The sequence below is a fragment of the Cherax quadricarinatus genome, chromosome 100, assembly GCF_038502225.1.
Source record: "Cherax quadricarinatus isolate ZL_2023a chromosome 100, ASM3850222v1, whole genome shotgun sequence".
Classification (NCBI taxonomy): Eukaryota; Metazoa; Arthropoda; class Malacostraca; order Decapoda; family Parastacidae; genus Cherax; species Cherax quadricarinatus.
The window spans coordinates 10,438,427-10,459,462 of NC_091391.1; the positions used below are offsets into that span (position 1 = coordinate 10,438,427).

The following is a 21,036-nucleotide window of genomic DNA, read 5'->3' on the forward strand; positions in this document are numbered from 1 at the left end:
TACAGCATTCTGATTCCTCTTTCTTACATACTTTCCATTGCATCCACACATTGACTTCACTGACCCTACTAGCCTGTAGATTTTATCACTTCTTATTGTTGGCATACCTATCTTTGTGAAAAATTACTTTACAAAGGAATCTTCAGGGGTAATTGGAGAGAGCACCAGGTGTTGATCTCCCAGTTTTCCCCAGTATATGTCCAGTTACAAGAGCCTGAAGTTCGTTCAGTGATTATCCATCCCGTTATAGTCAATGTGCTGTTGTGTTCTCCTGATCCATTTCCTGATGAAACTTTTAATGAGAGTGCACTTCTTGCATGGATTGGTTTACCGTTTCAACAAATCTCTGTTCTCAGCTGCATTATACTCCAGCTCATATTTATTTGCACAGGTGGTATACAGTTAACATAACATAAGAGAGGAGGAACACTGTAGAAGGCTTGCTGGCCTATACTAGGCAGGCCCTTTACAATTCATCCCACTAACAAAACATTTGCCCAACCAATTTTCAGTTCCACCCAAGAAATAAGCTCTGTTAACCCTATCCACTCATATGCAAGCCCCACTCAAATCCAACCCGTCAAATTCGTGCATTTATCAAACCTAAATTTGAAACTACCCAATCTTTTAGCCTCAATAACCCAACTAGGTAGACTGTTCCACTCATCAACTACTATATTTCCAAACCAATACTATCCTATATCCTTTCTAAATCTAAACTTGTCTAATTTGAATCCATAACTGTGGGTTCTCTCTTGGAGAGATATCCTCAAGACCTTATCTATATCACCTTTATTAATAGCCATCTTCCACTTATACAAAACGATCATGTCTCTCCTCATTCTTCGTTTAACAAGTAAATGTAATTTAAGGGTCTTCAATCTTTCTTTATAAGGAAGATTTCTAATACTATGTATTAATTTAGTCATTCTACGCAGAATGTTTTCTAACGAATTTATGTCTATTCTGTGATATGGAGACCAGAACAAGGCTGCATAATCTAGGTGAGGCCTTACTAATGATATATAAAGCTGTAATATAACTGCTGAACTTCTGTTGCTTACACTTCTTGATATAAATCCCAGTAATCTGTTAGCCTTATTACATACGTTTAGGCATTGTTATCTTGGTTTAAGGTTGCTGCTCACCATAACCCCCAAGTCCTTTTCACAAACTGTATGGTTAAGTTCTGCATTATTTAACTTATAAGTGCTAGGGTTATGGACACTCCCAAGCTTCAGAATCTTGCATTTATCTACATTGAACTGCATCTGCCACTTTTCTGACCAGGTCCTGAATTTGTCTAAATCCTCTTGAAGTTCCCTGATATCTATGTTCGAATCAATTATCCTACCTATCTTTGTGTCATCAGCGAATTTGCTCATTTCACTAGTAATTCCCTCATTAAGATCATTGATATATATTATAAACAACAACCGGCCCTAGACTGATCCATGTGGAATGCCACTTGTTACAGATCCCCACTCGGATTTAACCCCATTTATGGACACTCTCTGCTTCCTGTCTGTGATCCATGACTCTATCCATGAGAGCACTTTTTCCCCAATGCCATGAGCTGCCACTTTCTTTAACGGTCTTTGGTGCGGAACTGTATCAAAAGCCTTACTAAAATCTAAGTAAATAATATCAAATTCTTTATTGTGATCAACAGCCTCAAAAGCTTTACTGAAGAAAGTTAATAAATTAGTTAGACAAGAACGGCCTCTCATGTATCCATGCTGAGTATCATTAATCAAGCTATGCCTATCGAGATGTCTTTTTATAATCTCAGCTATAATTGACTCTAGTAATTTGCCTACAATTGAGGTCAGGATTATTGGGCGGTAATTTGATGGTAACGACTTGTCTCCTGCTTCAAAAATAGGAATTACATTAGCCATCTTCCATCTTCTTTAAATTACTCAGATATGGTAAACATGAGGAAATTAAATCTTCATCAGAGTACAAAACAAATTCTGGCCACGAAATAGAGCGAAACACCAACGTCAAAGACCTGGGAGTGATTATGTCGGAGGATCTCACCTTCAAGGACCATAACATTGTATCAATCGCATCTGCTAGAAAAATGACAGGATGGATAATGAGAACCTTCAAAACTAGGGAGGCCAAGCCCATGATGACACTCTTCAGGTCACTTGTTCTATCTAGGCTGGAATATTGCTGCACTCTAACAGCACCTTTCAAGGCAGGTGAAATTGCCGACCTAGAAAATGTACAGAGAACTTTCACGGCGCGCATAACGGAGACAAAACACCTCAATTACTGGGAGCGCTTGAGGTTTCTAAACCTGTATTCCCTGGAATGCAGGAGGGAGAGATACATGATTATATACACCTGGAAAATCCTAGAGGGACTAGTACCGAACTTGCACACGAAAATCACTCACTACGAAAGCAAAAGACTTGGCAGACGATGCACCATCCCCCCAATGAAAAGCAGGGGTGTCACTAACACGTTAAGAGACCATATAATAAGTGTCTATCAGACACTACACCTGTTTGAGGAGATAAATTAAAAATATTAGTTAATGGTTCACAGAGTTCCATTTTGCATTCCTTAAGAACCCTTGAAAAAACCTCATCAGGACCTGGTGACTTATTTTGCTTCAGTCTGTCTATCTGCTTCACAACCATTTCACTAGTGACTGTGATGTTACATAATTTATCTTCTTCTAGCCCACTGTAAAAATTAATTACTGGAATATTGTTAGTGTCTTCCTGTGTAAAAACTGAGAGAAAATAATTATTTAAAATCTAGCACATTTCATTCACTTTGTCAGTAAGATGCCCATAGTTATTTTTAAGGGGATCTATTGTATTTCTAACTTTTGTTCTATAGACCTGGAAAAAACTTTCTGGGTTAGTTTTCGAATCCCTAGGAACTTTAATTTCATAATCCCTTTTAGCTTTTCTTATCCCTTTTTTAACGTCCTTCTTAATGTCAATATACTGATTCATAAGAAAACCCTCACCTCTTTCGATATGCCTATAAATTCCTTTCTTATGCCCTAGTAGATATTTCAGCCTTTTATTCATCCATTTTGGGTTATTTCTATTTGATCTAATTTCTTTATACAGGATATACTTTCTTTGAGCAGCATGTATGGTGTTCAGAAAGCTCATGTTGATAGCTCTCTTCATTACCCCATTGTAATCTGCGTAAGCCAATTGTGATCTGCTAAGTGAAAATCTGGAACTGTTGCCGAGTTGTCCCTACTATCACACTTCCATTCTATGCTAAAGGTAATTGATTAATGATCACTTGTGCCGAGTTTCTCATTAATTTCTAAATTACTAACAAGGGTTTCCTTGTTTGTCAGAACCAAATCAAGAATGTTATTTCCTCTTGTAGGTTCTGTCACAAACTGTTTCAAAAAACATTCCTGAACTACTTCTAAGAAGTCATTTGATTCTAAATTCCCAGTCAAGAAATTCCAATCAATGTGACTAAAGTCCCCTAGAATTACTACATTATCGTGCCTTGTTGCCTCAACAATTTACTCCCACAGTAATTTCCCTTGGTCCCTATCTAAGTTTGGGGGACAGTATATCACTCCTAGAATAATTTTTTATGGTCCTCTGAAAATTCTATCCAGACAGACTCTGTATGTGTTACTTCAGACTTAATACCCGTTTTTATGCAACAGTTCAAGTGATCTCGGACATACAGTGCCACCCCACCTCCCTTACTGATATTTCTATCTACTTGGAACAAATTAAAACCCTGAATGTGACATTCTGAAGGCATGTCCCGACTTTTGGAATTAAACCATGTCTCAGTGATTGCAAATACATCAATGTTACCTGCACTAGCAACTAATCTCAACTCATCCATCTTATTTCTAGCACTACAGCTATTAGCATAATATAATTTTAAAGACCCTCCTTTCTCTTTACCCTTCCTGCTCATATCTGTTTTTTCACTAAACCTATTACTGTCCTTGTCTCCTAGTGCCATTGGCTTTACAATATCCACCTCATTCTGCCTAGTACTAGTTCCCCTAGAACTCGTAATATTACTACACTCTATTCTCGCCAAAACCCATACCACTGTCTATTCCTAGTTTAAAGCCCTAACAGCTCCCTCAGTTTGCTCTCTGTGTCTCTTCCCTACCAGTGCATTCTGTATCTCGGGTGTTGCATGCTTGATCACTTCTCTGCCACTGCCCGTCTTGTTGTTAAGTAATTTTAATGCTCATCATCATCTCTGAGGAAGGTCCCTCTGTGACTAGTGGTGATCAGTTGGAGACTCTTCTCACATCTCTTCGTCTTCATGTTTTAAATTTGGTTGCTCCCACCCATATTGACTCTCACACATAGTCTCTCTCTTGCATTGATCTTTCTATCTGTTCCTCGTCAGTTTTTCTTGATTACACTTGGTCCATTTTCCCAGATTTTCATGACAGCAATCACTTTCCTATTATTCTTACTTCTGCTACATATTCCCAACCATCTCGTAGGGCCCATTGGCAGTTTGAATGAGTGAATTGGGACTTATACTCTCATCTTTCCACTTTTTGTGAAGTCCCTTCTTCGTCCTCTATTGATGAGCTGGTGCACCAGTTTTTGACCTTGAGTTTTGACTGCAGCATCATCTTCTATTCCTCAAATCTCAGGCAGACATTCTCAGACATGCATACCTTGGTGGTGTCCTGCATGTTCTCGTGCAGTGTGTTTCAAACATGCTGCATAGGGCCGTTATCAATATAATCGGACTGCAGATCAACTTTTGGATTTAAAGCGAGCAAGGGCAGTTACTCACCATGTCATACATGATGCTAAACACACTTGTTGGCAAGACTACATTTCTACTGTTACCTTAAATTCCCTTATGTGTGCGGTTTGGAAGAAGATTTGGAAGTTGTGTGGCAAGTATGCTCTGGACACAGCTCGTATTTTGCGGGTTGCTGGTGTTAATGTTGTGGAACCTCTTGAAGTTACAATGGAAATCGGGAACTATTTTGTCAGTGTCTCCCAAGGACTTCAGATCTGTCCCTCGTTTCTCGCTTCTTAGTCTGCCAGGGAGAAATTGCCCTTTGGATTTCTCTTCAAATGGGATGCAGTCATATAATGCACCTTTTGCTCTCTCAGAGATAGAGTCCACGTATTTCACTTGCCAGTCATCAGCAGCAGGGCCAGATGATATTCGTGTCTGTATGTTACAGCAACTGCATTCTACAGCTCTTATCCTTTTTTCTGGCTTTTAAATCTTGTATGGATGTGAAGGGTTCTCCATCAACAATGGAAATCTGCCTTTGTACCTACGCTTCACAAACCAGGCACTTTGGGGCTTGATTCCTCTCACTGTCATCTCATTGCTCTGACCAGTGTAGTCTGCAAGGTGTTGGAATGATTGGTGAATAGACGTCTGATATGGTACTTGAAGACTCACAATAATCCTTCTTCTCTTCAGTATCGCTTTTGCAAGTTCCACTCTACTTTAGATCCCTTGCTCCACTTAGATATGTATATGCAAAATTCCTTTGTTAATAAACACTCTGTCCTAACAGTCGTTTTAGATCTCAAGAAGGCATATGACACCATTTGAAGATTAACATATTAGGCCAGGCACACTAATTGGGCCTCTGCTGTAATATACCTGAGTAGGCATCTTGCTTTCCTCAGACTTCGTTCAGGCCGAGGGAGTCCCAGAAGGTTGTGTCGTTAGTACTACCCTTTTTCTCTTGGCAATAAATAATCTACTTTATGTTCTTCCATCGCATATTTGTCACTTTATGTGGATGACTTCGCTATAGTTTACACAGGCATTGACTGTCGCCTGGTAGCGGCTTCCCTTCAGAAAGCTATTGACAATGTTGTTCAATGGGCCATGGATTTGAATTTTCTAGTGCAAAAAACCCATTTCATTACATTCACTAGGCATCCTCTTGTCTCAGATATTCCAGTGTATTTGCAAGGCTCACTTATCCTGGAGTGTGATACGGTCAAGTTTCTTGACCTTCTGTTTGATCGCAGGTTAACATGGGAACCTCACATTTCTTCTTTGAAGGCAGCTTGCCATGGTTAGCTGAACCTCCTTAAAATTTTTGCACATCGTTCATGTTCATACAAGGTATGTATGAAGCAGGTATCATTGAGGAAACCCAGAAGATGATGAGATATGGAGAGAGAGCATAGGAGATGGTACAGAAATAGAAAATGTGTTACTGAATTGCTTAAAAACACAAATATATTGCAACAGAGGAAAGACAGTCTTAGCAGGGAGATCATTGAATTAGAGCAAAAACTTAAGATGTCATACCTAACACAAGAAGTACAAAGAAAACAAAGGACCATGCAGGATATTGCAAGAAACCCAAAATATTTCTATTCCCATGCAAAATCCAAGCTAAGAACTTCCTGTATAATTGGACCATTTGAGGAGAGATTTGTATACTAACGATGAACAGAAAATAAAGTTGCGAGTAAAGGCAAATTAACTGATCATCAAGCAAAGAGAGATAGTAAAGGGCAACGAGTGACTAGCTCCCTTAAAGATGTTGCAAATATATGGAATAGGTAGTAAGTTACTAAATGCTGTAAAGAGTTTTTATGAAGGTTTACTATACAAATAGTGGGAGTCTAATAAATAAGATAGATGAGCTCAGATTGCTTGCAAGTGCAGGTAATATAGATATTATTGCTATAAGAGAGACCTGGTTCAACTTGATAGAGAAATGCCTTCTGAATGCAGCATACAGGGTTATAAACTATTCCACACTGATAGGGTCAACAGAAAGGGTGATAGAGTGGCGATGTATGTCAGAGGTAATTTGAATTGTTGTGTTAGACATGATATAAGATTAGAAACATCGGACACAGAATCTGGCTACAGTTTCTCGAGTGTCATGAAAAGTTAATTTTGGGTGTGATTTATAGGCCCCCAAACCTTGACAGAGAGTGCAGTAAACTGCTATGAGACGAAATTCATAAGGCATCTAGATACGGAAATGTTGTGTTAATGGTAGAGCTTAACTTTAGTCAAATTGATTGGATTAATATGATAGGAAATCTTGAGTCTAGTGACTTTCTTGATATGGTTCAGGATTGCTTTTTAAAACAATTTGTGACAGATCCAACAAAGTATCACTAATTAATGATATTGAGGTTAATGACGAGGTAGGGGAAAGCGATCACAAATCATTTAGTCTCAATATATCATGGAATTACCCAGATAACTGCAATCAAATCTCTTTCCCAGACTTTTGCTTGGCCGATTTCATAGGACTGAAAAATTACCTGTGTGGGCTAAATTGCGATGTCCTGACTATAGGTCAGGTAGGTGGTGTTGTCTGCCAATATGACATTTTTCAGAGCATAGTTCTAGCTGGCCAGACAACTTAGAAATTAGATCTAACAAAAATGATCCCAAATGGATGAACAATAGATTAAAACATCTCATTGGTCCAAAGGTAGGCATATATAGGCATATCAAAAGAGGGGATGGGCATTTAAAAATCAATATATTCAAAGAGAGAAATAAAAAAAGGAATAAGAGAAGAAAAAGGGATTATGAGGCTAAAGTCGCAAGGGATTTGAAGACTAACCCAAAAGGGTTCTTTCAGGTGTACAGAAATAAGATTAGGGACAAGATTGGCCCACTTAAGAGTAACTCAGGCCAGATCACTGATAGTGATAAGGATATGTGTGGAATTCTCAGTACCTACTTACAGTTTTCACTCAGGAAAATACTAGTGAAATTCCAGAAATAATAAATTATGTAGAACAGGATGATGCACTATGCATGATTGCGGTAATTTGTGATATGGTTCTCAGACCAGTGGAGAAATCAAAACCTAACAAATCCCCAGGCCCTGATGAACTGTTTGCAAGAGTGTTAAAGGAATGTAAAGAGGAACTTAGCATGCCTTTGGCTAATCTTTTCAACATATCACTGCAAACTGGCATAGTTCCTGATAAGTGGAAAATGGCAAATATAATACCTATTTACAAGGCAGGTGACAGGTCCCTAGCATCGAACTATAGATCAATAAGCTTTACCTCCACAGTGGGAAAATTTATGAAATCAATAACTGCCGAAGCAATTCATAGCCATCTCGAAAAGCATAAATTGATTAATGAATCTCAGCACAGTTTTACAAAGGGGCGTTCCTGTCTTACAAGTTTACTGACTTTCTTCACTAAGGTATTTGAGGAGGTAGATCATGGTATTGAATATGATATTGTGTATATGGACTTCAGTAAGGCTTTCGGTAGAGTTCCACATCAGAGGTTATGAGGAAACTTAATGCACACTGAATAGGAGAAATTTTTTCCTGGGTAGAGGCATGATTGACGAATAGGCAGCAGAGAGTTTGCGTAAATGGGGAGAAATCACAATGGGGCACGTCACAAATGGTGTTCCACAGGGGTCAGTGTTGAGACCCTTGTTGTTCGCAACCTACATAAATGACATAGATGAGAGAATAATAGCGACATAAGTAAATTTGCTGATGACACCAAAATAGGCCTCCCAGTTCATTCTGATGAGGACATTAGAGCACTCCAGGATGATTTGAATAAACTCATGCAGTGGTCGGAGAAGTGGCTGATGCAATTTAATATGGACATATGTAAAGTACTAAATGTTGGACAGGAAAATAACCATGCCACATATAAACTAAATAATGTAGATCTTAACATTACGGATTGCAAACAGGATTTAGGAGTTCTGGTTAGTAGTAATCTAAAACCAAGACAGCAGTGCATTAGTGTTCACAATAAAGCTAACAGAGTCCTTGGCTTCATAGCAAGAAGTATAAATAATAGAAGTCCTAAGGTTGTTCTTTAACTCTATATATCCTTGGTTAGGCCTCATTTGGATTATGCTGTGCAGTTTTGGTCACCGTATTACAGAATGGATATAAATGCTCTGGAAAACGTACAAAGGAGGATGACAAAATTGATCCCATGTATCAGAAATCTTCCCTATGAGGATAGACTGAGAGCCCTGAATCTGCACTCTCTAGAAAGGCATAGAATTAGGGGGATATGATTGAGGTGTATAAATGGAAAACAGGATTTAATAAAGGGGATGTAAATAGCATGCTAAAAATATCTGACATAGACAGGACTCGCAGCAATGTGTTTAAATTAGAAAAATTCCGATTCAGGAAGGATATAGGAAAGCACTGGTTTGGTAATAGAGTTGTGGATTAGTGGAACAAACTCCCAAGTACTGTCATAGACACTAAGACATTGTGTAGTTTTAAAAATAAGTTGGATAAATACATGAGTGGGTGTGGGAGGGTGTGAGTTGGACCTTACTAGCTACTAGGTGAGACGCAGTGCTCCTCCCTTAAGTAACATGTCTGACCTCACTAGGTCAAGGCATTAGCTTAAGCCGGTGGGGAGAATTGGAGCTGCCTTGCATAAACCAGTAGGCCTGTTGCAGTGTTCATTATTTCTTATGTTCTTATGAAGGCAAATATTCTATTAGTGGGATGGATCTATGAAGGACCTGCCTTATGGGCCAACAGGCATGCTGAAATGTTCCTCCTTCCTTATGTTCTTGTGTTCTTAAATGAGCGAAATCCCATAAGAACAGTATGAGTCAGTGTTCAGCAACTCACTAAATGACAGCAAGGCAAAAAATGCAGAAATATTTTTCACTCCAGCAGAGGGTTGCCCAGACCAACTAACTGACATTAGTACAAACCCCATAAATTTCAAAAAAGAAATGAACAACATGCCCACTCACTTAGCACCAGGACCAGATTCATGGAATGCATTATTTATAAGGAAGTGCAAAGTACCACTTGCATGAGCTCTCAGTATTCTTTGGAGAAAGAGCTTAGATCTAGGTGAAATACCAGAGGCCTTAAAAAGTGAAGAGACAACTGTTATAAAGTTATTAACACCTGTTTTGTTATGTAGTCTGAAGGTAACTTTAGTAGTGTCTTGGTTCAATTTACCTAGATTGGTTATGAGAAAAGTAAGGTAGTGGTCTGTGGTGTTGTCTGTGATTATTCCTGATTTTAAAGGGTATATTGTGTTAGTCCAGATGTGGTCAAATAAGGAGATGCTTGTCTTGCAGATTCTTGTAGGTTTTGTTATTTTTGGCAGCAACAAGCAGCTGCTCATAGTGTTTGTGAATTCGGTTAATTTTGGGTCCTGGTTGTGTAGTAGATTTATGTTGAAATCTCCTGTGAGCAGCAAGTGGTCTGTGTTGATATGTGCATCAGTCATCATGTTTTCTAAAATTTGTGATACATTCAAGTTGATCAGAGTAGTATATAGCTGTTCCACCTCTTTGCTGATCTGTCCTACAGTTGTGTATGGTTGTGTAACCAGGAGTGTCATAAACATCTGTATTACCCAGCTTTAGCCAGGTTTTGGTGAGTGTGATGATTGACATACTGGTATGCAGAGAATTGAGTAATGCTCTGAGGTCATCATAATGTTTGGTCTAACATCTGACATCGTAATTAACTAGTAATGTCTATGCTTGATCTGCTGTACAATAATTATATTTGCTGTTCAATGCATATAAGTTGTTTAATAAAAGGCTGATATCAGGATCACTGTTTTTAACCATAAGATTGAGTGTGACTGCTTTTGGGTTCATGGCCATCCTACCACTGTTGTCGTACTCAGGAGACTGCACTCTCCTGTCTCTGCATCGGCCATGCCAGCCTTACCAGTGGGTATCTCATGGAACGACATCCTATTCCTCTCAATGAGGTTTCTTAGGTCCTTATTTCAGTTCTTAACTTTCTTGATGATTGTCTGGTTTACCAGTGAGCTCGCAGTATTTACATCCACCGATGCCGTCGCCCTACCACTCTTACCTTATCCTCCCTTCTTGCAAATGAACCTGCCTTTGACTTACACTCACTTTTTTATTTTTTTTCAGCACTATTCTCTGCCCCACAGTGCTGCATGACCCTTGTTGGTTTAGGGCTTAATTTGATTATAATATAATATATAATTTATATTTGTACGAATAAGTCACCATGGGGCCTATGAAGATTTATGATAAAGGTTAACCAAAAAGAAAATTGGTTAGGAAGAATTTATTTGATATTGGAACAGATCAGCACTGGAACAACCTTTAGGAATGACATAAGTTTGAGTACTGAGGTTCCACTGTATATCGTGACTGAAAACTTCTTTAATTCTTTTACTCCTTTAAAATTTTAATGACAATTGTATTTAGTGAAACATAATAATACAAACAATTTTTTTTGTTTTCTAGATCAATATGTTGTGTTGGTAATGGTAGAATATTGTATTACACTGACTCATGTTTCTGTTACAGAAGTATTTTGTGGAAGATTACTGCCAGGTTGAATCTTCCTAGACATTATATCTCCAGTACATCAACAAACATCTGTTTTGTACAACAACTGATACTGCAGAAGTATTTTCTGGAACACTTCCAGGTTGTATCTTCCTAGACATTATATCTCCAGTACATCAACAAACATCTGTTTTGTACAACAACTGATACTGCAGAAGTATTTTCTGGAACACTTCCAGGTTGTATCTTCCTAGACATTATATCTCCAGTACATCAACAAACATCTGTTTTGTTGATACTGCAGAAGTATTTTCTGGAACACTTCCAGGTTGTATCTTCCTAGACATTATATCTCCAGTACATCAACAAACATCTGTTTTGTACAACAACTGATACTGCAGAAGTATTTTCTGGAACACTTCCAGGTTGTATCTTCCTAGACATTATATCTCCAGTACATCAACAAACATCTGTTTTGTACAACAACTGATACTGCAGAAGTATTTTCTGGAACACTTCCAGGTTGTATCTTCCTAGACATTATATCTCCAGTACATCAACAAACATCTGTTTTGTACAACAACTGATACTGCAGAAGTATTTTCTGGAACACTTCCAGGTTGTACCTAAATGGACACTATACCTTCAGTATTGCAAGAATAACAACACTTGTGATTCTGATCAGTTTTTAAATGGTCTGGTAATATTAATAAAAAAACATTTTTCATAAATAGAATTCTATCTAAAAATTGCATTGTAGTTCAAAGAAAAATACAAGTTAGTAATGCTGAAGTTAAGAATTTTCAGAAAATATGTGTTTAAACATAATTAAGAAATAATAATAATAATGTTTTTCAGTATATCTGAAAGTTCTAATATATACGTCAATCTTTTTACAAACAAAAAAATCATTGCAATCCTTTAAGTTCAAAAAAAATCTTAATTAGAGCTCATAAGTGGAAATAGTTTTGTAACCTGATAATATATTTATGAGGAAAACTGTTTCTTCAGTGGCTAAAATAGTTTAAAAGAGTAAATCTTGAAATATGCATTAGAGTATGTAAGAAAGATTAATGATACCACTGTTGTATAACTAAAATATTATAAAATGAAATTTCTTCTCTTGAAAAATATGGAAAAACATAAAGGAAATAAACCATATCAGTGTCCAGAGTGTCTGAAATGTTTTACTGAAAAAGGCAGTCTTGTGAAACATATGCGAGTACATACAGGAGATAAACCATTTCACTGTTCCGAGTGTCTGAAATGTTTTACTGAAAAAGGCAATCTTGTGAAACATATGCGAGTACACACAGGAGATAAACCATTTCATTGTTCAGAGTGTCTGAAATGTTTTACTCAAAAAGGCAGTCTTGTGAAACATATGCGAGTACATACAGGAGATAAACCATTTCAGTGTTCAGAGTGTCTGAAATGTTTTACTCAAAAAGGCAGTCTTGTGAAACATATGCGAGTACATACAGGAGATAAACCATTTCATTGTTCAGAGTGTCTGAAATGTTTTACTCAAAAAGGCAGTCTTGTGACACATATGCGAGTACATACGGGAGATAAACCATTTCACTGTTCCGAGTGTCTGAAATGTTTTACTGAAAAAGGCAGTCTTGTGACACATATGCGAGTACATACAGGTGATAAACCATTTCATTGTTCAGAGTGTCTGAAATGTTTTACTCAAAAAGGCAGTCTTGTGACACATATGCGAGTACATACAGGTGATAAACCATTTCAGTGTACAGAGTGTCTGAAATGTTTTACTGAAAAAGGCAGTCTTGTGAAACATATGCGAGTACACACAGGAGATAAACCATTTCAGTGTTCAGAGTGTCATCAATGTTTTACTGAAAAAGGCAATCTTGTGAAACATATGCGAGTACACACAAGAGATAAGCCATTTCAGTGTTCAGAGTGTCTGAAGTGTTTTACTGAAAAAGGCACTCTTGTGAAACATATGCAAATTAAAACCATTTCTCAGAGTGTCTGAAATGTTTTACTCAAAAAGGCAGTCTTGTGACACATATGCAAATACACACAGGAGAAAAACCATTTCAGATGTTCAGTGTTCAGAGTGTCTGAAATGTTTTACTCGAAAAGACAATCTTGTGACACATATGCAAATACACACAGGAAAAAAGCCATTTCAGTGTTCAGAGTGTCTGAAATGTTTTACTCAAAAAGGCAGTGACACATATGTGACACACATGCAAGTACACACAGGAGATAAACCATTTCAGTGTTCAGAGTGTCTGAAATGTTTTACTCGAAAAGGCAGTCTTGTGACACATGCGAGTACACACAGGAGATAAACCATTTCAGTGTTCAGAGTGTCTGAAATGTTTTAATCAAAAAGGCAGTCTTGTGAAACATATGTGAGTACATACAGGAGATAAAACATGTTAGTATTCAATGTGTCAGGATTATTTTAGTCATATACACATTCTAATATATACATTTTTTATTATTAACACAATGGCTGTTTCCCACCATGGTATGGTGGCCTGTAAAAGAAAAACCTTCATCATCATTCACTCCATCACTGTCTTGCCAGAGGTGTGCCAACACTAGAGTTGTAAAACTGCAACATTAACACCCTTCCTTCAGAGTGCATGTACTGTGCTTCCCATCTCCAGGATTCAAGTCTGGCCTTCTGGTTTCCCTGAATCCATTCATAAACCATACCACAGGCAGGGATAGAACCTATGATCAGAGAGTCATAAAATGCCAGACCAACGCACTAGCCACTGGGCCAGCTGGCTACAATAAGATTCGTCCAACTAGGCATTTTATACATCATAGGAAGGTTAGCATAGGCACCACTGTGACGACAAATGAAAGTTTTTGCAGACGAATCTCCCACCAACGTGGCTGTGACTAACTCTAGCTCAAAGCCATCATCATGACTCACAGTGGTGCCTATGCTAATCTTCCTATGGTGTTTAAATATACCTAGTTAGATGAATCTTATTATAGCCAGTTGGCCCAGTGGCTCGTGCATCGGTCTGGAGTTTTATGACTCTCTGATTGCGGGTTCTCTCCCTGCCCGTGGTATGGTTTGTTTGCAATCCTGCCATTACGATTTCATGAGTCATGATGACAGGTTTGCAGGGACTTGAGCTAGAGTTCATTGCAGCCATGCTGGTGGGAGATTTGTCTGTAAAAACTTATATTTGTCGTCACAGTGGTTTCTGTGTTAACCTTCGTATGTCGTATAAACATACCTAGACGATTGAATCTTATTGTAGCTAGCTAGCCCGGTGGCTAGCATGTTGGTCTGGAGTTTTAAGGCCCTCTGATTACAGGTTCTAACCTCATCCCACCCCCTCCCTTTTGCCCTTCCTCTTTTTGGCCTTTGGGATTTCTCCCACAGGCGCGCTAGTTCCTACGTAGGGGAAAGGACACCGGGGTCCATCCCATTCCGTTGAGGTTCTTGGCAGTGGCGTAGTTTGCCATGGAATCTGGATTGCCTGGGGATGTCCCGATCCCTCTCCGGTATCCCGGAGTAGCTTTGGGTGTCTTTCGGGCGACGGGTGTATCTCTGGAAGCCACCTTTCGGATTCCGGGGGTGGTGGCCGAAGGAGGTATGCATTGTGGCGGATATCCGGCCGCCCTCTCTTTTGTCCACCGAGGTAGCTCGGCAGATGTGAGGTTGCTATCCCGGATTGCTGGTTTACTGGCATGAAGGGTAGGGTATGGCACGGGTTCCATGCTGCATCTGCGCTACTAGTGGTGTTGAGGTCCTCTTGGGCGCGGAGGGAGATTTCCAGCCCTTTCATTCCTCCTGGGAACTATTCCTCCCGCTCCCCCCTTTTTTTATTCTTTTTTTATTTTTATTTTCTTTTCTTCTTTCTTTTTTTTTCTTAAAAACAAAAAGCAAAGGAGTAACCTAACCATGGCAGCCTTAGTCCATGAACCCACTACCCCCGGGCCCCTTCTTGATACCGCACCCCATTCTGACCCTGCCTTGTGTTTAGACCACTCTTCGGACATTCCTGATGCCCCTGTACCTCTTGCTGGTGCTGTTTCCTCACCCTCTTCAGGTTCCGGGGCTTCGACTGACTCCTTCAATTTGTCTGAACTCCGCTCTCCTTTGACTATGCTTCCGGCTTCTCCCTCTACGGTATGGCAATTTTCGAATCGCCCGCCCATTTCACGCCGGACCAACTCCGGTCCTACTCCTAAACGCCAACATCAATCTCCTCATGATGCTCCTTCGTTACCTTCCCATTCTACTCGGAAAAGACCGACACATCAAGCACTCCCTCTCCACGCTCAGTTTCGGACCACACAATGGACTAAATTCTTTACTTTAAGACCGACTTCTTCTTCTGCCTACCTTTCTGACCATAGTATTGGCAAAGCGCTCCTGCGTCATGTTGGCAGAGATATTTCATTTCATGCTCTCAAGAGTGGTACGCGCATCATCACTGTCCAGAATGCTACCCAAGCTCATGATCTTTCTCTCCTTTCGAATATCGATACTACTCCTATCACTATTGAAAAACATCTTTCTCTCAATTCTTGTAGTGGTACTGTCATTCTGCCCCATACCATAGTCCAACAGAATTTCCAGTCATGTGGCAATGACATTTTTGAACAGCTGGAACTCCAGGATCTCCCAATCCTCAAAGTAGACACTTACGTCCTTCCTGCCCGGGGGCGGAGACGTTACCCTTGCAATGTGGCTCGTTTAACTTTTGACAGCCGAGAACTCCCGTCCTCTGTATATGTCGCGGGACATCGGTTACAAGTTCGAAAGGTGATACCTACACCACAACAATGTAGAAATTGCTGGCGTTTTGGTCACCCAGCGAAATATTGCAGATCTATGGCCGAATGCCCAGTCTGTGGTGCCAACGACCATTCTAATACATCATGTAGTCAACCTCCATCTTGCCTTAATTGTAATGAAGCTCACCCTTCGTACTCCCGCCGTTGCCAGGTCTATTTAAATGAACGTGAAATCCGTTGCCTCAAAGAGGCAGAAGGTCTCCCTTATGCTATGGCAGTTACTCATCTCCACCTCCAAGGGAGACTACCCCGTGTTTCTTATTCTCGTGTTTCCAAACATCCCCCCACTTCTGGGGTCCCAACTTCTGCAGCCTCCTCTGTTGTTACCCCTCCCATAGCCACTACGGCATCTAATCCTTTTGCTGTCCTTGGCTCTGACGTCCCGACTACAACTCAGTCTGTTCTCACATCTTCGCGTCCTTCCTCACAAGCCCCAGTATCGACAAGACCTCGTACGACACCTAATACCAATCGCCCCTCTACTCAGAAGTCCAAAAAATCCACATTGCTCAAATCTTCTTTGTCCCTTCCTTCCCTTCTTCCACCTCCACACTTTACCTTTCCAGTCTCTGTACCTAGTTCTTCCCCTCTCTCTGGCTCTATTACAAGTGTGGAGATTCACCCTCCTCCTCGTACTATGCCTTCCACCCCTGTCCCCTCCCAAGTTTCTCCCTCTTCTACCACCTCCCAGGTTTCTGCCTCTTCTGTCCCCCCCCACACTTCATCTCCAGTCCCTTACACTCTTCCCTCCCCCTCTACTTTGGTACAGTCCATTACTGTCCCAATCTTTACTCACCCTCCTCCTTCTATCTCCAATATGGTCTCCCATACATCTTTGAATTCAGAAACACTTGAAGCCATTTCAGAATATATTGCAGAGACTAAACCTTCAATGGACACTGATTCACTTCCTGTTCCTTCTCTTCCCTCTCCTCCATCTTCACAACCCCATTCTTCGCAACGCTCCGTTCCTTCGCTACTTGAACGTCTTCCAATGCCACCACACGTTGACTTTTCTAACCCCTCTAGTCCGTAGGTGCCTTTACCTACAGATTCCTGATATTTTCTTCATCGCCAATCATGGCCTATTTACAGTGGAATATCCGCGGCCTCAGGGGTAATCGGGGTGAGCTTCAGATGTTGCTTTCCAGGTTTTCCCCTGTTGGTGCTTGCTTACAAGAACCAAAATTACACTCGGCTGTTTTCCAACCTATCTCAGGCTATAATTTATTGTATTCTTCGGATCCTTTCTCAGATGGGACCTTTAATGAAAGTGCCCTTCTTCTACGCAATGATATTCCGTACTGTCAACTATTTGTCCATACCTCGCTGCATTACACTGCAGCCCGTATCCACTTGAATAAGTGGTTTACAATATGTTCTTTATATCTCTCTCCTTCTCGAGCATTTTCTATCCCAGACTTTGCCTTTCTTGTTTCATCCTTACCACCACCACTTCTGTTACTTGGTGATTTTAATGCCCACCATTTCCTCTGGGGGGGGGTCTCATTGTGACTCACGTGGCATTCAGTTGGAGGCTTTTCTCGCCTCTCACCCCCTCCATGTTTTAAATACAGGTACTCCCACTCATTTTGATCCTCGTACTCATACTCTCTCTTGCATCGATCTATCAGTCTGCTCTTCCTCCACTGCACTAGACTTCACCTGGTCTGTTCTACCAGACTTACATGACAGCGATCATTTTCCGATCATTCTTACTTCTCCTTCCTATTCACCACCTTTCCGTAGCCCTCGCTGGCAATTTGATCGGGCAAATTGGGATATTTACTCACACCTCACTGCTTTTAGTGAGGTTCCTTCTTCATCCTCCATTGATGAGCTCCTACACATCTTCTCGACGTCAGTTTATACCGCAGCTTCTCATTCTATACCCCAAACCTCAGGCAGGCATTCTCAGAAGTGCGTGCCTTGGTGGTCTCCTGCTTGTGCTCGTGCAGTACGTTTGAAACGTGCTGCATGGGGCAGGTACCGGTACAATAGAACCGCTGAGAGACTTCTCGATTTTAAGCAGAAGCGTGCGATCGCTCGCCGTGTCATCCGTGAAGCTAAACGCACTTGTTGGCGAGACTATGTTTCCACCATCACCTCTGCTTCTTCTATGAGTGCAGTCTGGAAAAAAGTGAGGAAATTGAGTGGTAAATATTCTCCTGACCCAGCTCCTGTTCTACGGGTCGCTGGTGTTGATGTAGCAAACCCTCTCGACGTTGCTATTGAACTTGGCACACATCTGGTCCGTATTTCCCGAGGGCTCCATCTATGTCCCTCGTTTATTTCCTCAAAGTCTGCCAGAGAGTTAGTACCCTTGGACTTTTCTTCTCTCAGAGAAGAACAGTATAATGTGCCTTTTACACTTCAAGAACTGGAGGCAATGCTCTCAGCTTGCCGATCATCGGCAGCTGGGCCTGACGACATTCATATTCGTATGTTACAACATTTACATTGGTCAGCCCTTGTAGTCCTCTTACACCTCTTCAATCTTATTTGGGCACAAGGAGTTCTTCCCCAGCTGTGGAAATCTGCCATTGTTTTCCCTTTCCGCAAACCGGGTACTACAGGACATGATGGAACGTCTCGTAAATCGACGTTTAATGTGGTATTTAGAGACACACAACAGTCTCTCCGCTAGTCAATATGGCTTTCGTAAGGGTCGTTCTACCAAAGACCCCTTACTACGCTTGGATACGTATGTTCGTAATGCCTTTGCGAATAATCACTCAGTTATTGCCATATTTTTTGACCTTGAGAAGGCATATGACACAACTTGGAGGTATAATATTTTGGCCCAGGCCCATTCCTTAGGCCTCCGAGGCAATCTACCATCCTTCCTAAAGAACTTTTTAACTGACAGACATTTCCGTGTTCGAGTCTATAATGTTCTTTCCCCGGACTTCGTCCAAGCTGAAGGTGTCCCTCAGGGATGTGTTCTAAGCACAACACTTTTCTCCTTGCTATAAATGATTTGGCCTCTGTTCTTCCACCCAATATTTGGTCATCACTCTATGTTGATGACTTCGCTATTGCTTGTGCAGGCGCTGACTGTCATCTTATTGCAGTTTCTCTCCAGCATGCGGTCGACCGTGTTTCCACTTGGGCCACCACGCATGGGTTTAAATTTTCAAGTACCAAAACTCACCAAATTACTTTCACTAGACGCTCTGTTATCTCCGATCATCCTTTGTATCTCTATGGCTCCCGTATCCCCGAACGTGATACAGTCAGGTTTCTAGGCCTCTTTGACCGTCGGTTATACTGGAAACCTCACATAACCTCTCTGAAGGCAACTTGTCACAGCCGGCTAAACCTTCTTAAAACCCTTGCTCATCTTTCCTGGGGAGCTGATCGTCGAACTCTGCTTCGCCTACATTCAGCCCTCGTTTTATCGAAACTCGATTATGGTGACCAGATTTATTCCGCGGCCTCTCCTGCTACTCTCTCTAGCCTTAACTCTATCCATCACCAAGGATTACGTTTGCGCCTTGGTGCTTTTCGCTCTTCCCCTGTTGAGAGCCTCTATGCAGAAGCGAATGTTCCATCCTTGTCTGATCGCCGTGATGCCCATTGCCTTCGCTACTAAGTACGCTCTCACGATCTACACAATCCTTCCATTTATAGAATGGTCACCGATATTAGTAGACATCCTTTATTCGTTCGCCACCCCTTTTTGCTCCATCCCTTTTCTCTTCGCCTACATTCACTCTTGTCTTCCCTTCAGTTACCACCTTTATATGTTCATGTAGCATCTCACTTTTCCCTACCCCCCTGGGAAGTTTCAGCTGTTTGGGTCTGTTCTTTCTTACTCCCTTGCTCGAAAGCTCAACTGCCTACGGTGGCTTCCCGCTCTCTTTTTCTTGATCACTTCCACTCCAATTCTCATGCCACCGCTGTGTACACAGATGGCTCTAAGTCTTCAGACGGCGTCGGATTCGCAGCAGTGTTTCCGGACAGCGTCGTGCGGGGACATTTACTATCTTCAGCTAGCATTTTTACTGCTGAACTGTATGCCATTCTTGCAGCACTTATTCGTATTGCATCTATGCCTGTGTCATCATTTGTAGTAGTCTCAGACTCCCTTAGTGCTCTACAGGCTATACGAAAATTTGATACATCTCATCCCCTAGTTCTCCGTATCCAACTTTGGCTATGCCGTATCTCTACCAAACATAAAGATATTGTTTATTGTTGGGTCCCTGGTCATGTCGACGTACAGGGCAATGAACAGGCAGACACTGCTGCGTGGTCAGCAGTACATGACCTACCAATTTCCTATCGAGGTGTTCCATTTCTGGACTATTTTGCTGCAATAGCTACCCACCTTCGCACCCGTTGGCAACAACGTTGGTCAACTCTGCTCGGTAACAAACTTCATTCTATTAAACCGAGCATAGGTTACTGGCCGTCTTCTTGTCATCAGTGCCGAGGATGGGAGACCACTCTCTCCCACCTTCGCATTGGTCACACTCGTCTTACTCATAGGTATCTCATGGAGAGGCACCCTGTTCCTCTCTGTGAGCAGTGTCAAGTTCCAGTATCGATTAGCCACTTTCTGTTAGACTGCCCTCTCTATCAATGAGCACACAGAATTTACCTCCAACGTCGTCTTCGTTCTACTACTCTCTCTTTACCTTCCCTTCTTGCTGATGGACCCTCCTTTAATCCTGACTCTCTCATTGACTTCATGACAACGACTGATTTACTCCACAAACTCTGATGATACTTTTGCACGCCCCTCAGCCCTTTCTAGTTCAGTCTCTTGCTGCCCTTTACCCTTTCACCATCCACTGCCCCGCTGTTATCCATAACCTATTACTCATCCATCTCCCTTTTGCCACCTGATGCCCTCACTTCCTTCCTGCCCTGCAGCGCTGTATAGTCCTTGTGGCTTAGCGCTTCTTTTTTTATTATAATAATAATAATAATCTAACCCCATCCATGGTATGGTCTGTT

General features: G+C 41.0%; 1 protein-coding gene across 1 annotated transcript in view; it reads left to right on the forward strand.

Moving 5' to 3' along the window:
* Window positions 1–13,267, forward strand: part of LOC138851094 (zinc finger protein 84-like) — a 250,242-nt gene extending 236,975 nt beyond the window's left edge. Inside the window, exon 3 of the mRNA XM_070079528.1 lies at window positions 12,462–13,267. Coding sequence (XP_069935629.1) covers window positions 12,462–13,267 — 806 coding nt within the window. The remainder of the gene's footprint in view (window positions 1–12,461) is intronic.
* Window positions 13,268–21,036: the final 7,769 nt, after the last annotated feature.